Source organism: Uloborus diversus, chromosome 8, assembly GCF_026930045.1.
Source record: "Uloborus diversus isolate 005 chromosome 8, Udiv.v.3.1, whole genome shotgun sequence".
Lineage (NCBI taxonomy): Eukaryota > Metazoa > Arthropoda > Arachnida > Araneae > Uloboridae > Uloborus > Uloborus diversus.
The window spans coordinates 100,760,576-100,782,957 of record NC_072738.1 but is presented as its reverse complement, the minus strand read 5'-3'; the positions used below and the strand labels follow the sequence as shown (position 1 = coordinate 100,782,957).

The 22,382-nt window shown below is 35.0% G+C and overlaps 1 protein-coding gene across 3 annotated transcripts in view; it reads left to right on the top strand.

Annotated features, from left to right (window-relative positions):
* Positions 1-22,382, top strand: part of LOC129227498 (cytokine-like nuclear factor N-PAC) — a 137,882-nt gene that overhangs the window by 1,682 nt on the left and 113,818 nt on the right. For all 3 annotated transcript variants that reach the window (XM_054862075.1, XM_054862073.1, XM_054862074.1), the window contains exon 2: positions 5,526-5,809. In XM_054862075.1, coding sequence (XP_054718050.1) covers positions 5,570-5,809 — 240 coding nt within the window. In that variant the 5' untranslated portion in view covers positions 5,526-5,569. The remainder of the gene's footprint in view (positions 1-5,525; positions 5,810-22,382) is intronic.

Below are 22,382 nucleotides of genomic sequence, written 5' to 3'. Positions count from 1 at the left end.
CCTCATATTAAGATAAATTTCGCGGGTCAGATTACACATTTGTTAACAAATATAAACTGACGGCAGGTAAAAATTTTAAATCATTGAGCTTTTTCTCCTTATCTTCCGACTATGAAATCGCTACCAATCACGCGTATAAAGGCTTAGAATTGCAATTAAAATTTACTTACCAAGATTATAGCTCCTACTCTATATCAGTTGGAAGTTTCAAATAAATATCAAACACAGAAAACTTCGTTCTTGCAATTAGGGCCAACATTTTTTTTACGTACGGGTAAATTTTTACTACCTTAATTGTGAAAAGCATCAAGTCGGTTTTCAACTAATATCTAAACCGGTAAATAAAGTTCTACAAAACCGAGGCCAAGCTAAGAACACTTTCGATCAAGTCATCTTTTGAACGAAAAATTAACTATCAAAATCGGTTTATCTGTTTAGGAGCTACGATGCCACAAAAAGATACACTGATACACACTTTTAAAACTTATATCCCCTTCCTTTTTGCAACAAGAAGGGGGGGGGAGGGGATACAAATTTGCTTCTGAAATGATACCTTAAAAGTTAAATAGGGAATAAAACCTAATTTAAAGGGAATTCAAGAGTCTTTTATTCAAATATTTAAAGATTTTTAGAATATAAATGATCTGTTTATATTCTAAAATAGTCCTATATATTGAGGGATCATAATCCCTCAAATAAGTAACGGATACGGATACAGATCTTTATTTTTCCTCGGATATCCGAAACATCACTACTTTTCTGCACTTAAGTACCAGGGGATGAAATAACATAGAATCATGCAGGCAATGTATCCAGGGGTTGATCGAGGTTTTATTTTTTGGATCCCCATTTTGTGAAAGAGCAAAATTTTTTGTGAATTTCCTTTAGTTTTCTGAAAAAGAAATTATTGTGAAAATCGCTTTTTGTTCCTAGAAAAAAGTTGTTTTCAATGCTGTTTGGTTTTGTAAAGTAAGATAGTTGCTTGGTGCGCAAAAGCTACCTGTTAAACAGAATTAAAAACAATTTAAAGGATCTATACTCATTGGTAAGCAGTTGGTGATGAGGGCAGGTTCTAGTGAAAATAGTGGTGATGAAAGAGGAAAACAGGGAGGATGGTAGTTTGCAGGGTTGGCAAAAACCTGGGTTTTTTAAAAAAAGCCCATGGACCCAGGGTTTTTTTGGGTTTTTTAAATAAAACCCCAAAAAACAACTAAAGTTGGGTTTTATAAAAGAATTTTTTTTTTTTTTTGTCTTTTTTAAGGAAAATGTGGGGTACTTGAAGCATATTGTAGCGTAAGTATATGGACAAAGTGCGAAAATTGTTTTCAGGTAAAAAAAGCTGGAAAACTAGTTAAAATTCAGTGTTTTATGAATAAAAGTATAAAAGACAAAAAAAACCCCCAAGAATGGTGAAATTTCAGATTTTTTAATTTTCATTATTACCAACAGTTAAGGCTAAGTTACTTTTCGAGTGATAAAATCTATTGTTCGTTTCTAATTACATTTTTTTTTTTGCATTTTACTTTATTGTATTTAATTTTGTTATTCAAAACTACTGTAGAATCTCAATCAGTTTAAATTCCCTTTTTATTGAATTCCAGCTTAATAAGGACATTTCTTTGAATTTTATGTTGCCTGTTTTTCTATTTCTGTGGACAGAGTAAGAAATATTAAACTTTTTCGTAAGATAATGAAAATACTGTACCAGTTCTGTTTTCTGTCGACCGTTTGAAAAATCTGTTTATTTCTAAAAAATATACCTTGTGTTTTTTCGAGATTTGTGATGTGTTGGTTAGCAGAAAATAATTCACATGAAAGCCTTTTAACTATAGATTAGTTTCCTCTGTACAATCTACAAATATTGAGAAAATCAGACGAGACAAGACTTGGTCAAGATAATTTGAGCTATTTATTGACCAGTTTAAGAAAAAAGTTAAATACATTTCTTTGAAATCTTTGAATTATTTTTTAATGCTGTTAAGAGTTAAGAAATACCATTAAAGTTCAAAATTCATTTTTTATGTTAATTGTCTGTGGTGAAGAACAAATAAAAAAGAAGTTTAAATTGTGAAAGTATTTAAATTAATTAGAGACGTACCGAGTACTCGGTAACTACTCGGTACTCGGCCAAATTCTGATCAGATACTCGGCCAATACCGAGTAGTTGCAAAAAATTGAGTATTGTCCAAGACAGATACTAAAATTTATAGAAAAAAGAGCAAGCATTATATTCTGCAATCATTTACAATTAAAATTTATAAGTCAAACTTAAATTTTGAGAAAAATGAAGTTTGTAATGCTTCAATGGAATAAATCTTTATTTTAATGTCCCCAAAGTTAATAAAACTTATTTATTAAAAATTATGCAAAAAAAGGTAAGTATAGAAAATATGGAATTTTTATATTAAAAATGGATTTTTGCTACAAACAAAAATTAGTTATAAAAAATATAAAAATACCTTTGCTTAAAAAATAAAAGGAAATAAAACAACGTTAAAAGCACAGTGCAGGAACAATGCAGACACATGTTTTGGCGTTACAAGGAATTTCTTTTTCAATGCACAAAATGGGAGCTCGTGGATTTAAAGGCATCCGACAAAAGTTGGATTTTTTCGTCGTATGTCTGTACATTCTTTAGCTCACATGTTATGCACTGAAAAAGACGTTCCTTGTAACGGGGGGTCAGAAACACGTGTCTGCAGTATTCCTGCACATTTGTTTTATCTGCTTTTAAAAATTATTTATGTTTGGCAGACTAGAACTATAATTGATTGGTATACAGTGAAACCCCTCCTAACGGACACCTCTCAAAGGCGGACACCCCTGTTATGTGGACAATTTTTAATTCCCCAGTTCCAATGCAAATAACATTTGAGGACACCTCTCTATTGCGGACAAAAATTTGTCCTGTTAGTGTCCGTATTAGAGGGATTTCACTGTAATTTGTTTTAATTCCTACTTGATTAATCATAACTTTTATTTATTTATTTTTTATTTTAAAAATAATTTTTTTGTAAAATTTTTGACACAAACAAAATTGTTTATATAATGCGTAATTAAATTTCAGCAGGAATTTAGTTTTAAAAACTATTATATGGGCAAGGAGGTCTATACTACTACTCCAATAAGTTCAAAATTTATCACATGTGTGTCGGTGGTTCTTCTTAAAACATAATTGGTACTTGGAAACTCGGCCGAGTAGGGAAAGGCCGAGTACTCGGTACTCGGACGAGTAGTGAAAGGCCGAGTACTCGGTACTCGGCTACTCGGCCAAAGTGCTACTCGGTACGTCTCTAAAATTAATAAAATTTTTTAAACTTCTCAGAAAATTTTAAAAAATCCAAAAGTGGGCTAAATAATGGGTTTTTTCAAAAAAAACCCCCCATTGGGTCCAATTCAACCAACCCTGGTAGTTTGGCAGTACTTGGCGGGAAAACTAGATATCATAACTTTTTAAGGCTGGGGTTTTTGGGGTTTAGGATGAAGGCATTCTTTTTTGTGGGAAAGAGGTAAAGGTTTTCTTGGCTGGAGAAATATTTACAACAGGGTTGTTTTTGTTGAGATAAATTATTACTGAAGTAATTTGAATTGAAAACACTCATTTCTGAGGGAAAAAATTTAAAAGATTTTTTTTTTTTTAAAGTCTTCTTTTTAGGCAGTTTAAATCAGAAAAAGCAGACAGGATTTTTCCTAGCTGTTTTATATTAAAACTAGAGGACCCGACAGAAGTTGTTCTGTTCAAACTTTGTAAATTGAAAAGTTGAAAATTTTCAATGAACTATCAAGTGTTTGAAACATTTTGTTGAAAAAAAATAAGTAAAAAGAAAATGTTTTAAGCTGCTTGGTGTCAGGTTGCGTGTATTAATTGCAACTTGATTTATGTGATGCCTACTTGGAGGATAAAAATCATTCTCTGATATTAAGTGTAAAAAACTAGCTACCCGTCTAGAACAAACGGAAAATCCCTCTACAATATCCTCCATATGAAAAAGAATAAAACAATCAAAAGAATATTGTTTGAAAAAATGATAAAGGTAAGAACTTCCCTGAATAATCAAAATCCCTCCTTCCCCCCTCCTAATGTAAAATACAGTAGACCCTCGTTTTATGTGATTTAAGATTTGATACCTTTATTTTACGCGGATGAGCTTCGGTTTTACGCAGATGCGGCAATGCAAACAGTTAAAATTCTCACCTCTTTCAAAATCTAAACTCCTGAAGATTGCAGATTACGCGTAATCAACTGCATTTTGGCGTGCTAATATCAAACTTGGGCCACTGGAGACATTTTATGTGATTGGTTTCAGAGCTCTTTTCAAAAGTAAAATTATTAAACTCGCACAGTTCATAACTCACTGGAAGAAGAGCTTTTAGGGGTGACAAAGGAAGCCAAAACCTTTGAGGATACCGATGTTGGTGACTCACAACTAAAAAAGTTCAGAACTCTCTGGAAGAAGATCTTTTAAGAGTGACATAGCAGGCCAAAACCAACGAGGATACCGAGGTCAGTGACACACAACCAAAAACGTTAACATTGAAAATTTTGAGCCATTCCTAGACAATAGAAATGATTTTTCTGATTTGTTAGTGAAGGAAGATTCTATCATGAAAATGACGCAAGTGATCATGGATGCGTTAATGCTCTGCAAAGAATTACAGAGAAAAGTTCTTTATGACTACCAAAAGACTATCATTGCCAGCTCCTCTTTATAAACAGAACACAAAACTAATATTTATGTTTTCTTCATGCATGTTGCATAAAAGTCGATATAAGTACACATTAAACTTATTATACAATTAGAGTGAAGTATTTTGTTATCTACGAAACCAAACCTCTATTTTAGCACTAGTATTAGGTCTCAATTTAGGCAGCATTTTCGTGAAACGTAACCCGCATAAAACGAAGGTTTACTGTAAACACATTCTTCAACTAAAATGACTAAATCATTGAGAAGAGATATAATAGAGGGAGTGAGGACTTTCATTCGTGAAACCCCAAGTCACGTGACAGTTTAAAGCAAAACATTGGAAGAAATCAAGTTTCTTTCGCTTGTTTTATGCAAAAAGTACAAACTATTACTTGTTGGTGCTTTTTGCATAATGACTTGGGGTCTTTGGGCCAGCTTTTGCTAAGTTCAGCAGTTGGAAAAATTACATTTTTTTTTGTAGCGAACTACAACTACTTTGTTACAAGTGTAGTAAACTACATAACTACTTTTTTTTAACGTAGCAACTACAAACTAGTTTTGAAATGTAGTCACTACTTTGCTACTTCTCAAAAAATAAGTAAGCATACACAATAAAATATACCCTTAAAATATGAAAGTTGATTTTTCAAACTTGTATACCCTCTTATGTAAAAACAATTATGAGAAAAAAGTTTTCATATAATTTGATTTTTTTTCCAGTGTTGGAAAATTTGAGGATCTAGCTCATTCTAGTCTTATATTCACTTGCAAAATGACTTGTTATTTTTTGTTTTACTTCCATTTGCTTTGTCTCATTTATTCAACCTTATATTTCAGTTCCATCTTGACAGCATATTGTAGTGAAAGCTTTAGCTTACAATATGGTTCCAAAAGATTTTTCTCCAGGAGATTTAGTGTGGGCCAAAATGAAAGGCTATCCTCCATGGCCAGCAAAGATAATGGAGCCACCTGTAGAATTGAAGTCTCCTGGGAAAGCCAAAAAGCCACAACATTATGTTTTCTTTTTTGGATCAGAAAATCATGCTTGGATATTGGATGAGAACATTTCTTATCATTCTGAAGAAATGTTATCTTCAGTTCCAAAAAAGAAATCTTCACAAGTAAGATTTGTTTTTTAAGTAGAGTTACATAATATTGCCGATGCATAAATTAAATAATTGATGTGTGACGACATATAATATAAAATAGTTACAGAATAATTGGTGTTAGATAAGTATATTAGTATAAAAGTAAAATAACTGTAGTTTCTAAGCCATTACTATGCTGCAATATACATACAGTCAACTCTAAATTTCTGAAAGTTAAAAAAACCCAGCTAAAACCCAGGGGTGCCCTACCCCCAAGACCAATGGGGCACCCACTAAATATTGGACCTCTCCCTTTCAAAGCAAGAGCTCTCCACCCAAAAATGAGAAAAATACCACTCAAAACAATCCCCCCTAAAAATTTCCATGGCAGTCTGCGCCATGATTCCCCCTAGGTGGGCACCCATGTAAAATCTTTCAGTTATTGGTGGTTCGAGTTACAAGAAGTTCCCATAGCTTTCTCAAGAGTTTGGAAAGCTTTCAGATAAAGGAATATTCAAGACTTTGGTTTGAGTTATCAAAAGCTGACTTGTATCTAGTACGGGGTTCGTACGCTCCTAACAAACTCCTTATAAACTCCTGCTTTTTAAGAAAAGAAAATAAGGGCCCTTTAAACTCCTGAATTCTGTTAATATCTCCTTACAAACTCCTTATTTTTTTTTATTCTACATGCTCTTAAAAATTTCCTTCTATCGCCAATCCAATACGAGTGATTATGTTGCACCGATTTTTACCGGAATTCCGCTATTTTTTACAAATACAAATACAAAAGTGACAACCAGCAACAGGCTCTGGGCCCAGCTAGACTGGTCCTTTTTTTTGTCTGTTAATATCGAGAATCCGATTTTTCGTTTGACTATTTTCTTCCCCACATCCATTATGTCGATTATTATTAATAATATAACATCTGGTAGACTTATTAAAGTACCATTCTAAAGTTTTTCTTGTTTTAATGAATTCTTTTATTTACCATTTTTAGACTTTTGGTGCTTTCATTATGATTAAAGCAATCTCTTTGGATCCATATGAGAATCAAATTTTTCTGATTTTTGATGCTTATTATGCTTTTTTGGAGGGGAAGTAAATGACATTCATTTCTTTTTATTCCTATAAAAAGCAAAGTTAAAATTTTCAAGCCAAATTTTTGTCAACAAGTTAAAATCTAGTTTGCTGGTTCAATTTGATTTTTGCTTCAATTACGTCGATTATTATTAATTGTTCTTTTATTGTAGAGCTTAAAATGCAATTCCAAAATAATTTATTTAAATAATTATGTGCTGTCCTTTATACTTTTAACGCTTTCACTTTGAAAATCGCTATCCCTTTGCATTTGCCATGGGTATCAAGTTTTTTGCACATATGATGCTTACTATGCCTTGTAAAGAGGCAAAGAAATTAAATTCATTGGTATTTTTATTAAAATCATTAAATTGGAAAGTTTTTAACGAAATTCATGCTCTTTAAGAGTGTCGAATGTCAGAAAGTTAAGTATGGAATCGCTGGCTGAAATTCAAGGAAGAGATGCTGGAAGAGATTCAGATTCTCCATCTCCCCAAAGTTGTTTAGAAATTGAAGTTTTAAACTTTTAGGTTGTCTTTGTAAAAAAAAGGGGGGGGGGGTGAATTGGGTCCCCCGGGGGGGGGGGGAATGAAGCAAGTCTTAAAACCCAAATTTATCCAGCTTAAGGCAATTTGTTTAGATGTTTCCCCTAAAAAATATTCTCGCACTGATTTATTAGAGCTGTTTTTAGGTTTGAGTTAGAGGAGAATTCTGAATTTCTCCCTAAAATAATTTTGAGACTAAGATCTTTTTAAATTTTGGCCCTTTGTAGCAATGAAAAATGGGTAGGGGAAAGGATTCTTCAGTGGTGTCCACCTAGGGGGGGGGGGGGTCATGGCGCAGACTGAGCAATTGAAATTTTTAAGGGGGTGTTTTGAGGGGTATTTTTATTTTTTGGTGGGCTTCATAATAATTAAGGGGTGCAGCCTTGTCCTTAGGGGAGCACCCCTGGATTCTTCATGCACAAACTTCCAAAATAGGAGTCTTGAAACGCAAGTCCATCTTTGGTGAACCTAGGGAAAATAATTCATGGTATCTCCCTCAAAAATGTTTCAAAGGAGTATTAAAAATGCTACAATGGACTATGTTTAAGTCACTTACAAGGAAGGAAGTTCAGGTGCTCTACCCGGAAAATATTTCCAAGTAAAAGTCAATAAAAATGTTATTTTAAGCTATCTTTGACTCCGGGGGGAGGGGGGGTCAGTTTTAGGTTATCTTGAGTGAAATCAAATGTTTTTCCTCCTTACAAACTGTTCGTTGATTTAAATCAAATGATTTAAAAAAAAAAATCATTGATTTAAATCAATCGATTTGAATCAAGTGATTTTTTTAACAGAATCATTAATCAAAATCAGATTTTATTTTTATAAATTAATTTAGCATTTTAAAAATGTATTGCTCTAAGTTTAACTACACTGCCTTACACTATCTTAACTTCAACAGGCAAAATTATATAGATCCTTCTTTCTGTGTGTAAAACTGATTTTTCACTCTTGGCAATATTGCTTTTACTCCAAAATTACAATTCAGAACAAATAAATTTGCAGTTTTTTTATACACAATGACTAATATAGTAAAGAAAAGTAATTGTTCAACATATTATTGTTCGCTAAAAACGTACATGATGATGGAAACCTTATCTTTAAGCAAAGCATAAAACAAAATCACATCTTATAATGCATTTACAAATTTAAAAAAATGCACTTAATAGTTAGGGAACGTATCTTAATTTTATCATGGATTTATCTATTGTATGATATATATCGTCGCCTCAGAGCAACAGTTAGGATATCTTAGTGTTATTTCTGGGATTAGATGTCTTACTGTTGCCCTGAGGCGACAATATTATATTTATAAATGTAAAATAATTAACATCTACACATTCTGAAGATTTAAAAAATAACCTAAAAAATCTGATTTAAGTCAAAAAATCAGACTTTTTTGATTTTTTAAAAAAAATCAAATTCTGCTTACAAATTAGTTTTGGGAACAAAAATTTAGATTATCTTTGGTGATTTGTGATGTTAAGGAAATGAAAAAGGTTCAGATGCTCATTAAACTTTTCAGCTTGCTTCAGAAACTTTCTGGGAATGAAGCCAAAGAAACATTTCAGGATATCTTTGATGGTGTTAAAAGAATTAAATGTGAAAGAAATAGATAAACCTTTTTGCTTGTATTTTTATTTATTTATGATACATATATATTTTTTAATTTTAATTTCACATGTTTTTATTGAATTCATTTAGTGGCCCAATCATCACCTAGAATGGCCCATTCAGCCCCGTGGGTGAGGATGAATGGGCCAAATTTCTATATTTTTATTTCCTATTATCATTCATTATAGATATTCTCTAATCAAACTTTTATGACTTTTTTATATAACCAAATGAGGAAAATAACTAAAGAGCCAATTCTGAGTTAAAAACGAGTGTTATACAAAATTACAAAAATTAAAACCAAAAATTGGTCCATTCATTACCACTCTCCTCTAAGTTTAAGAAATTAAATGCAAAATAAGGAAAGAAACAATGGATTCAAAAAGTGTAATCGTGCAAATGGCGAAAATAAAATGGTAGACAACCTGAATCAAAATGAAATTTTTTGAACTTGATTTAAAACACTTGTATTTTTTTTCCCTTTGAAGATAGATGCTAATTTTTTCGACCACATGTCAAGAGAGATCTGGAGTAAAAAATGTCACTTTTTCCAAGGGTGTCAAAAAGAAAACTGTGGGACAATTCCTTCACTTTTTATTGATAGATTTAATGAAGAAAGTAGTGCCTAAATTTCAACTAAGCCTTAAAAAGTTTGAGCTAAAAACGCAAATTACTCCTGACGTAATTATGTTAGAGCATTGAAACAATTTGTTTAGAATGCAGAAAATTCTACCCTTTTCAACGATATATAATATTAATGTGTGCAAGTAATTTTTCACTCCCATATTCGGGAATTTATGTAAAATTTGGGCCTAAATTGGAATAAAGAAAGAACTATTTATCGGATTTTTTCGAATTATATCCTATGTCACTCAGTAAGAAAGCACCTTTCATATAGTGAAGGAATTTTTCAAATAGTTGCAGTGGTTCCGGATATTATCTCGAACATATAAACACACAAAAACCCGCCCTCTCTTTTTATAATATTAGTATAGATCTCTAGATTATAAATTACTCATCTGTATTATATTTTAAAGTGCGAGTAAGCATTTTTAAAAACTGATTCCTAGTGATATCCCTTTTCTGAGGACATGCTGCACACAGTGGCACAACCAGAAAATTGTTTTATGGAGTTTTAGACTGTCTCTGGTAATGTTTTGGGAGGCCATTTTTAGAAATTGAAGTCTTAAAAATGCAATTAGAGGCGATATTTGTTGATGTTAGGGTATGGAATGGGACTTTTCTGGGCAGCTCCGGATCAAATTTTTTGAAAAATAGTGCAAAATTACTCCACCCAATTTTTCGAAATCGCAGTTCCAAAAACGTTATAGACAAAACTTGATGTTACGGGCGGGGGGCTCTGAACCTCTTCCCAACAGGGGCTTCCCCTACCCTCTACAGGCTCTGGGGCTCTTCCCAAAAATATATCAGAATTGAAGTCCAAAAAGACGCAGCTTTTAAGCAATATTCAGTGATACTATGAATGGAGGGATTTTAATGCTCTCCATCTAATTTTTTTCTAAATTGTTTTTCATTTTCAGATTTTATACGGGAGCATTTTCAGGCCCTTGCCGGAAACTTTTTTGGGAACTGATGCAATATACCCCACCCTTGGCAACTTTTTCCTGTTGGCGCCAAGAAAGCGTCGCCAAGAAAACGATGTATGACGACATATGTCATACATCGTTTTTAGCGATGCTTTTTTAGCGCCAACAGGAAAAAATCAGATAAAAAAACATGATCAAAGCACTTCAGAACACAATATATATAAAAACAACATAAAAGCACAACAAAAAAACATCACCAATATATGCTTCAAAAATGTACAGGGGGCGAGCCGAGGTCTCATTACGAAAGTACTATGAGACCTCTGGCTCGCCAGGACCTCGCTCCGCTTGGTCCGTTATCCCTCCGACTGTTAATATACATTACAGTCGGAGTATGGTCACAGTTATGTATATTTTCATGGAGACACCGAAGGGTGGCTCCTTCCGTTCAGTGTACAATAATGACACAGTTTTAAGTGTGAAATATGCACCATTATTGTGCAGATTTATTAATAAAATTCAGCATTTTTAAGAGTATAACCGAAAGAACTTTCAATTGTTAACATAAAATTCAGTACCTAAAGGAGACACGTTAATAGAATGTCTAAATAATTCGTGGCATTGATAAGAATTAACTTTTAGAACAAAATAACCGTACTATTTCTGTAAAATTAATTTACATACAGTAAAAATAAAGTTAAAAACTACAAGAACCCCTCAAGGATTTGTAAAAACAAAGAATTTTGGAAGTGAGAGGTTTTTTTTTGAATTCTAAAATAAAGAACTTACCTTTTTATATGGTATAAATATTCACGCTCAGTCTAAAACAATACATCATATGACAATGGCACGTTACAGATACACACCACGTTGGAGTTAACTTTTAATTAACCTTCAAGTTTGAAGAAACTGGCATTTTCTAATGTTTTTACTTCAAAACACAACTACTGAATTTAAACTAACACAAAATAAGCATTCCTGTAAGGTATATTGCACGAAACAACACCACGTATCTCTCCTGCGTGAAACCCAAGTAAACAAGTTTGAACAGATCTGTAAGATTGCCTTCGGATTGCTAAACACAGGTTAGTTTGGCCAGGGATGCCATGCATAAAAAATTATCGCCTCATTGGCGAGAAAAATATTTTAATTTTGTGCAAAAAAATCGAATGTCGCCAAATGGGGGGGGGGGGGGGTATATCACATCTGTACCCTTTTTTGTAACTGAAGTCTCAAAAACGCTACTGTAGACCATGCTTGGTAACTTTAGGGATTCGGCAAATTTTCAAAACAATCTTAAACAATTCTCGATGTTGTCAGAAGGCGAGGTGTTTGGTAGTTCTCCTCTGGAAATTTTTAGGAATTGAAAACCTTTAAACAAGATTTGAGATGCTCCTTAATGGTTTTCACGGTGGAGGTGTCTTCAAAAGCTAACATCTTGAACACTTTCTTATTTTTTTACCGATATAGATAAAAAAAGGGTAGGGGGATGAAAAAGAAATAGGAGGTGTTGGATGAAACAGGTGTCCAGGACATGGGTGCAAGACCTCTCATCCCAGGACCGATTTCAGTCTTGGACGAAATTTCCGAGGTGGAGGTCAGGATGGAAAGAAATTCGATGACTTTCTTTCAGTTTTTACTTTAAAAAGAAAAATTGAGTGTTTGAAAAATGTTTTATTTATATATATATATATACTAGACAGTTCCATAACCACAAATTTACATCGACATTCTCTCGTTTTTTCTGCCAGGGGCTTGTTTTGTTTACAATGTGCTTTTGGAGGAGTGGCTTTTAGACTTAGGCCATTTGACTTTTTTTAGGTATAGCTCTGTTATTTCCAACTCACTGCATTGCAGACCGCGTAGTCTGAATTTTCAAAATAATTGTCTCTAATTGAAAATTTAGCCTTTTTTCTTGCTATTGTCTTTTTTCTTTGCGTTTTTTTTTTTTTTTTTTTTTGCAAACTTTACACGCATAAAATGAAAATTATGTGTACTCTTAAAATGCCTTACAGTTGAATCTGAAACACCGATTGAGAGTGATTGCTTACGAGATGAAATGTTTACTCCACAGCAAAGGGCATCCACACACCAGAAAATTTCTCCATGCTGAAGTATTAAAGTGTTATTTTGGCTATTTTTGAGTGAGTTAAATAGTTAGGGAATCAGGGGGGTTTTCTCAAAACATTTTCGAAATTGAACTCTTAAAACTCTAGGTTGTCTTTGTGCATGTGGGGAGGGAAGTTGCTCTTTCAATAGAAAAATATGTCTTTAACACAAACCTATGTACTGCCCAAACGCGTAGTGGCAACAGTTGGAAATGACGCAATGGATATAAGGCAGTACGAAAGAGCTAAAGTTTCCTTTTTTACGCATATCATCTCGCCTTGCGTGCGTGGCTGAAACAGCCTCTCGAGTTTCGTTAAAATGGTGAATGTGGGGATGGCCCTTTGCAAGGTTAAGTGCAGATAAATGTTCCTCGCTAAGATGTGAAGTCTCGGCATCACATAAGTGAACCAAGAATCTATCAGAGTCTTCTGCCTGACTAAATTCATCGCTGTGTCGGAAGTGGAGGCCCCATGGACCAGACCTGGGAGCTAATGAACGCATCGGAGGGTTGGAAATTATAAGTCTTGTGGCCCGTGAAAATGAATAGCAGGAATTGGAGTTCGGAGCTACCGGCAGCGGGCGAATCCTCAAATCATTCAGCCTACGCTAGATCTTTGAAGCAAGGTCGAATTGGTGCCTTTTGTACAGCGTGTGAGATTTTTAGTGTTTGATGCCTCGTCGTAGAATTCAACCCCTGTGAAGTAATGTTTTAATGTATTACATGAGAACTTTTTAATCTGTGCAAATTGTGGTATTATGTTGTTATAGGCTAATGTTATTTTAATGTGTGTAAAATGCAAATTTCATATTAGTTAATTTTAAGCAGAGAGTTATTTGGGCTTGGTGCTTTTGTAAATATGTATAGGCGGAAACTCTGGCCGTGTAATAACTAATGTATTTTAACTTTTATTGGGGGTTAATTTTAGAGTTAGTATTTGATCAAGGAGTAGTTTTAAATTCTTTTAAAAGCACTATTCTTGCAATTGTATTTGTGTTATAATGCTGCATCTTAACCATGCCACCTAGTAAGAATAAAGCTGTTTCTTTCTTTAAAGAATTGTAATTAATGTGATCTTGGGTATGTGTTTTGGTGTTTCGCGTACTGTACGTTTCGTCAGTACAAAAATGGTGCCGTGGCTTTCTTTTCTTGCAGCTTTATAAAAAAAAAAAAAAAAAAACACATATTAGCGGTGTATAATATGTGGTGGTTTTTACAAGTTTTAAATTTGTAATTTTGTGTGTTTTTGCGTATTGTATAAGGAAGGGATGGCCAGGGACCAGGCATCAGGAGTTTTTGTACCTCACGGCTTATCTGTAATGAATCTATCAATGATACCTGTGTTTAAAGGTATTAATAGTGAAACTCCTCTTCCTGAGTTTTTTGAAAGGATAGAGGATTCGGCTTTGCAGTGGAATTGGTCTGATTCGGAGAAATATTTCGTGGCGCGAGATAGGCTGTTTGGAAACGCTAGGGAATGTTTCAATGAGTTTCGCGACGAAATTAGTGATTTTAAAACATTGAAACTGGTCCTTTTCAGAGAATTTGTTAGCAAGCCGCCCCCAAGCGTGGCCCTTTTCGAGTTTATGGCATTCCGGCAGCCACCAAATATGCCAGTGGAGAGGTTTATCGCAAGGGCTAATGTGAAAAGCAAAATGCTAGATTTCGGAAATGAATCTAAAGAAATAGTGGAAAGTCAGCGTAAACACATGTTAATGAACATGCTTCTTGCAAATTTGCGACCTGAAATCTTGAGGGGAGTAATTGTCAGAAATCCTAAAAATTTGGAAGAACTCAAAGATTATGCAGGTTGTGAAGAAATTGCCTGGAGGGCAGCACAATCCGCCGATAATCCATTTTTAAATCAATCTGAACATTTCGAGGCAAATTCTGAGTCAGTGTTTGGGATAAATCAAACGAATACAGAAAATAATAAAGTAAGCGACGGGTTTAATACCTTGTTAGAGAAAATGGATTATCTAACAAAAAGGGTTGAGCTGTTGGAGGGGCATAGATGCCGGGGTAATGAAAGAAAAGTAAGTGTAACTTGTTTTAAATGTGGGCGAATAGGACATATAGCTCGATATTGTAGAACGAATCCAGGATACGAGCACACAAAAAAATCAAATTCCGGAAAACTAGACCAGGGGGTCTGGTCGGCACAAACGCAAACATTAATCCCTGGGGTGCGTATAAATAATGGGCAAAAGGGAAAGCTTCCTGTTATAAAGGTTAAGATTGGCCAGAACAAGATGGGGGCTTTATGCGACTCGGGGGCGACGTTGAATTTAATTGAGGAGGGTTGTATACCATTGGAGTCAGACTGTCAACCATGCTCGTTGTGGATAAATACCGTTGCGAAAGAGGCTATAAAAATCCTTAAAAAAGTCCATCTTTACGTCACCATAAATGATAGAGTTATAAATTCGGATTTTTATGTAATTTCAAAAGATATTTCAAAAAATTTTAAAGTTATTTTGGGTCAGCCGTTCTTGGTTGAAAACGGATGTATCATCAATTATAGTAAAAAAACGGTAAAAATAAACAATGAAATGATTTCATGGGAAAATTCGGAGCAAACAGACGCTATGTTTAATATTGGAAATGGGAGTCAGGGCCAAATAGGTCATATATGCAGAAAAATCACCTTGCCCCCTTTTTCACAGTCTGTCGCAAAGGTTAACTTGAAAAATACATTAGGTTCGGAGGTTATAATGATAGAACCATATAATCAACAAGAAAAGAACTTCTTAATTGCCCGATCTATAAGTAAGGGAGCGCAAAAAGATGGAATTCCGGTCCTGATAATGAACCCAACAGATAAATTTATTCATATTAACAAACAAACAAAGTTGGTCAGATGCGAATCAGTAGTTAAAGCTGAGAGTATAATGAATGACATGTATTTTGTGGAAAACGAGGAGCGGTTTGGGGAATGCGACGAGGCCGATTTAGAGTGGAGTAATATATTTAGGTTAGATCATTTGCAACCTGATATAAAAAATAAAATGATAGACTTTCTGAATAAAAATAAAGAGGTGTTTGCAAGCTCGGTACGGGACCTGCAGGGATGCGATGCTGTACTACACAAGATTCCACTTTCGGATGAAAATCCGGTAAAGAAGAAACCATACAGGGTCCCTTATAACTTAAGGGATGAAATGGATAGGCAGTTAAATATCTTGTTAGAGGCAGGAATTTTTTAACCATCCGAATCACCTTATGCCGCACCCGTTCTACTTGTAAGAAAAACCTCAGGGGAATTTAGATTGGTGGTCGATTTTCGCGGCCTCAACATGAAAGTGGTGCCCGATTCCTATCCCATACCAAATATCAATGAAGCAATTGATAAGTTAGAATACGGAAAATTTTTTACAACTTTAGATTTGACGAGTGGATTTTTTCAACAAATAGTGGTGCCCGAAGATAGACCGAAATTGGCAATTACAACACAGAAAGGGCTTTTCCAGTTTACTCGCACCCCTTTCGGTCTAAGGACAAGTGCGAATTCCTTTCAGAGACTTATGAGTGTTATACTTTCTGGTTTGGATCCCATGAATATCAGAGTTTACATTGATGATATCATAGTTAGCAGTAATTCAATTGAAAGTCATTTTCCGAAACTTCAGGCAGTATTTGACAGATTGAAAAAATATAAGTTGAAATTAAAGCCAAATAAATGCATTTTTCTGACTGAAACTGTTAAATACCTGGGTTTTAAAATTAGCAAAGGTAGAGTTTTTCCGGATCAAAAAAATATTGATATTATAAAGAATTTTCAAATTCCAAAGAATAGGAAACAAGTGAGATCTTTCTTGGGATGTATAAACTATTATAGAAAATTTATACCAAATATTGCTAGGCGGTCAGTTAGTTTAACAAATTTAACGAAAGAGAAACAGGGGTTTAAATGGAATGAACAGGCGGAGGAGGAGTTTGAGGATTTAAAACTGGCTCTGATGAATGACACCTTTTTGTATCTGCCGGATATGAAGAAAGACTTTCACTTGTATACAGATGCAAGTAAGATTGCGATAGGTTGCGTCCTGGCGCAGTTGGATACAGAAGGATTTCCACAACCCGTGGCCTTTGGAAGTAGGAAATTGAATTCTGCGGAAACTCGATATTCGACGACTGAAAGAGAGGCCTTAGCCATTGTGTATTTTGCCAATTATTTTAAACAATATCTGCTGGGAAAACTATTTTATTTGTACACGGATCATGCGCCTCTGACTAGCTGCTTTAAGCTTAAGGATTCATTCTGCAGAATAGCCCGGTGGGTTTTATCGCTTTCCCAGTTCGAATTTGAAATAAAATATTTGCCAGGGAAAATTAACACGGTGGCGGATTTTTTGTCCAGAAATGTTTCTGAATATGAGACACAAAATAGGGAGGTTCAATTCAATGAATTGAGTGAGATGGGCCCGGTTAAGGCTGAAATTTCGGTTGAAAAATTGCGGGAGGAACAGGAAAAAGATAGAGCATGTATTAGGATAAAGAACAACCTGTTAAAAAAAATAGCCGGATAAATCCGGATAAACTGGAATTTTTCTTGAAGGATAAAATTTTGGTATGCAGAAACAGAAATTCCAAGGGGGAAAAAGATATTAGGTACGTTGTGCCACAGTCGTTGGTGCGAAAAATATGTGAGATTTATCATGATAGTCCGCAAGCGTGTCATCCCGGGATTAAGAAAACTTCTAACAAAATCAAAAGTATGTTTTATTGGCCGAGAATGGGGGCTCAAATCATAAACTGGGTGAAGTCGTGTCAGAGTTGTATGGAACGAAGGGCACATCTGCCAGGGTGTTTGGCTCCATTGCAGAGAGCTCCTATTCCGGCAGGTCCATTCGAAAAAGTCGCTTTCGACATAGTAGGTCCCTTGCCTGTCACTGAAAGGGGTAATAGATATATCATTACCTTTACTGACTATTTTACAAGGTGGGTGGATGCTTTCCCTGTGTCTACGATAGGCAGTGATGTCATCGCGGATGTAGTGATGCAATTCATTAGTCGTTATGGGACACCAAAAAAATTTTTGTCAGACCGGGGGTTGAATTTGCTAAGCAATGCAATGAAGGAAGTATACCGGAGTTTGAATATAAAAAAATTAGATACCCTGGCGTGGAGACCACAGAGTAATGGGTGCGTGGAAAGATATCACAAAACGTTAGGTAATGCGCTTTCGCATATAGTGAATTCCGAACATGATGACTGGGATATAAAATTGCCCTTTGCTCTCCTGGCGTATAGAACGTCTGCACACGAGTCGACCGGTTTTGCACCGGCATGGTTGATGTATGGAAGAAATTTAAATCTGCCTCATGAGTTTCTGGAAAAGGCGACCCCCTTTTCTTATGCGGATAATATGCATTATGCTAATGAGCTACTGAAGAAATTGCATGAATCATACGCCACAGTGAGACACAATTTGGAAAATGCGGCTGTGACAAATGAAAACAGACGAGAAAGGCAAAGTAAAATATGGCAATTTAAAGTAGGGGATGAAATATTTTGGTATAATCCAGCTGTGAAGCCAGGGCGCTCAAAAAAATTGAGTAAACATAATGAAGGTCCTTTTCTAATTTCTGAAATTATCTCTCCAGTAGTGGTAAAAATTAGGCACGCAAAGAAATCAAATTACGTCAGGGTGGTACATATAGAGAATATTGCTTTGGCCACTCCCAGATTTCCCTTAGTTGACCCGGATACTGCTACCACAGATATGGGTCAAACAAGAACACAACAAGGTTGTCAAACACAACAAGAAAATACAAAAGAGGAGGGAAATTCAACTGGGAGTTTCCCTCTTGATGTTCAAATGATGCCTGGTCTCTTAGGTCGTTTTGTCCCACATGTTGTGCATCCTTATAATTTGCGGCCTAGAGTGAATGGAAGAGTTGTTCAATAAAAATATACTTGTGTATATTTTTTTTAAGGGGGAGGGCATTTGTACTGCCCAAACGCGTAGTGGCAACAGTTGGAAATGACACAATGGATATAAGGCAGTACGAAAGAGCTAAAGTTTCCTTTTTTACGCATATCATCTCGCCTTGCGTGCGTGGCTGAAACAGCCTCTCGAGTTTCGTTAAAATGGTGAATGTGGGGATGGCCCTTTGCAAGGTTAAGTGCAGATAAATGTTCCTCGCTAAGATGTGAAGTCTCGGCATCACATAAGTGAACCAAGAATCTATCAGAGTCTTCTGCCTGACTAAATTCATCGCTGTGTCGGAAGTGGAGGCCCCATGGACCAGACCTGGGAGCTAATGAACGCATCGGAGGGTTGGAAATTATAAGTCTTGTGGCCCGTGAAAATGAATAGCAGGAATTGGAGTTCGGAGCTACCGGCAGCGGGCGAATCCTCAAATCATTCAGCCTACGCTAGATCTTTGAAGCAAGGTCGAATTGGTGCCTTTTGTACAGCGTGTGAGATTTTTAGTGTTTGATGCCTCGTCGTAGAATTCAACCCCTGTGAAGTAATGTTTTAATGTATTACATGAGAACTTTTTAATCTGTGCAAATTGTGGTATTATGTTGTTATAGGCTAATGTTATTTTAATGTGTGTAAAATGCAAATTTCATATTAGTTAATTTTAAGCAGAGAGTTATTTGGGCTTGGTGCTTTTGTAAATATGTATAGGCGGAAACTCTGGCCGTGTAATAACTAATGTATTTAAACTTTTATTGGGGGTTAATTTTAGAGTTAGTATTTGATCAAGGAGTAGTTTTAAATTCTTTTAAAAGCACTATTCTTGCAATTGTATTTGTGTTATAATGCTGCATCTTAACCATGCCACCTAGTAAGAATAAAGCTGTTTCTTTCTTTAAAGAATTGTAATTAATGTGATCTTGGGTATGTGTTTTGGTGTTTCGCGTACTGTACGTTTCGTCAGTACACCTACACTGCCTTTAGTAAACACAATGGGAGTGGGTGGGGGGTATTCCGCCGCCCAGCCCGAAATATTTCAGTTTCTGAAATTTTAAGAGCTCTGTTTTGGGCTATCTTTGGATGACTGAAGGGGGAAGGATGTAGGAAGCTTCTTTCAAAAAGTTTCCGAAATTAAAGTATTAAAACCTTTAGGCGGTCATAATTCATGATTATAGGTAAAGAGGGTACTATTCTTAGAAAAAAATTTAAAAACAGAAGCCTTTTTAAAAAATTAAAATTTAGGACATATGCTGAATTCAGAAAAAGGTGTTTGGGAGTTCTCTTCCAAAAACTTTTTGATGCTGAAATATTTAAAACGCCAGTTTAGGCTATATTTAAGTGCTTTAAGAGGGATGTGATTCGGGGGCTGTGCCTGGAGTAAGGATTCAGTTCCCCTATATCTTTTTTTAATGAATGAATATTGGAAAGTGTATCTTGTTTAAAAAAATATATCTACTTCACTGAAACTGTTTTTTTATTGCTAGTTTCCCCACCTGCTATCCTTCAAAAGAATTCTTTTTCAAATGAAGACTATGGGAGAATGGTGCCAGTTCATTATCATTAGTAACCCATACCCTTCTCCCACCTTTCCTTCTTTTTCTGGTTTGCTGGCGCTACCTTGGGTATACTTTACGATCAGAATTGATTTATATTGCAAAAGTGAAAATCGTATGTCCCAAGTGATTTTATTGCTGCAATAAAAGTGTTTACGATTGGCAAAAAACTAATGTCGAGGAGCTGCGAATGCTTTTACCCCTAACATTATCCAACATGGTCTAAAATTGCGTTTTTGGAACTTGAATTTCGAAATATTGCCGAAGGAGGGTTCTTGAACTCCATCCTTTCAATAATGCATTCAAAAAGCGTATAAACGTCATGAAAGATGGAATTTCGTTTTTAAAGCTTTAATTTCGGGGAGAGCCCAGAGCTCCCCCGCCCCCCTTTCTCTAATATTTTTGAAGGTCGCCCAATATTGTGATTTTGGTACTATCAGCTTGAAATAATTGATATAAGAGTCCCTGAACTTTACCAAAATAGCCAACCATCGAGTTTTTTCGACTTTAATTTTAAAAAAAATTTGGGGGGAGAGCCCCCAAACCCCTCATTATTGGCGGTTTTTTGGAATTACAATATCAAAACGCTTAAATATTATAATTTAAAGGCTTAAAATTCAAATCAAACACAGATTCCAAAACTGGCATTGTTAAAATCTACAACATTTATACACATAAATTTTTCCTTAAGCATGCATGGGAGGGGGGAGGCTGAAAATATTTTCCGTGCACTCATGGTTGAGGATTTTTCATAGTGTCCGTTTTTTTTGTGAAAAATGAAATTTCAAATTCTATACATACAGTAATGCATGGGGAGGGGAGTGGAGGATCAAGGCACAAAAACTCATTGAGATTTGGGGGGGGGATTTTTTAAGAGTAGGGGGAGGTGGGATACATTGGACTGGTATTTTAATACTATGAATATTTTTTATTTTACGAGTAAGAAATAGCACCTATGGTCCGACAAATCCTATAATGAAATCGTTTGGTACAGTTATATTGAGCTAATTTTATTCCCAAAAGTGTTATTTCAGTAGACCTTTGTAATTTTCAGAAACCCGTAACTTTATTTTTTTTTAATGGTTTTCACCAAGATTGTTGGAAAAAAATTTAACTCCTTTCTTAAAGTAAGTTCCTTCAGTTCATAATAATTAGTAATTTTTTCATTTTTTTGTCAAAAAGAAAAAAAAATTATGACTTTTGCAGGTCAAGAACGTGGGGTAGGTTGGTCCACTCTTTGTGGGGCACGTTGGGCCGGACCAATCTACCCCACCCATAATTTAAAAACTTTTTTTCCTTTTAAATCTTAATTATTATATCAATGCTGTTAGGTACGATTAAAGTGAAAAACCAACGTAAACAAAGCACAAATTTTGAGGAAAATACCGCATATAGCTATTTTAGGGCTACAATGGAGCCTCTTCATCAGTGCAAAAGGCTCACCAACGCAAGCGAAAGTCGCGAGAGAACTGACAACCACATAGACACTGGTATTTATACCAAAGAGGGCCAACCAATAGGAATTAAGGACACACGACAACAAACAACCAATTGGCAAATGACATGTCAGCCCCGGGCTCAGAGCAAGGAGGAGAGACAACCAATCAGACAAGAGCGTATATTAGGGAGGGGCTGAGGGGGCCCGGGCCCCCTCCAAAATCTGGAAAAAAAATTTAACTAAAGGTAGTTATTATTTGGTTTCAGTTTGTACACTGATAATTTACAAACTTTAGGATACAAATAATAATAATAATATGTAATAATAATAATAATTATTATTATTATTACGTTAGATCAGGGATTTCCAAGAAGGTGCTAGGCAATGGTGTGTAGTTCAGCAGGGGTTGTTCCGTACCCCTTATTCAAGAAAAGAATGCGTCATGGGAAAGCGTTATTTTAACAAAAATAAAAGCAAATAATGTTGGGGGAAAAAAACTCGATTCTTTCAAAAAGAAACCTTTAAATTAAAAATATTTAACAGATGCAGGTTGTTGCTTAGAAAATTAAGTTCACGTCTCTTCAGGGTTGGCAAGGTTTTGGACACTACGGTAAAAACCATGGTAAAAACCCTGGTTTTTACCATCCTGTCCAAAACCCTGGTGTCCAAAAGTGTCCAAAACTATATTTTAAGAAAAATAGTATTGTGTGAGAAAACATCAAAAAACAGCATAAAATGTATCAAAGTAATGTTTTATATTGAACATTTATTCAATGAGAACATTGAACTTACTTATGCA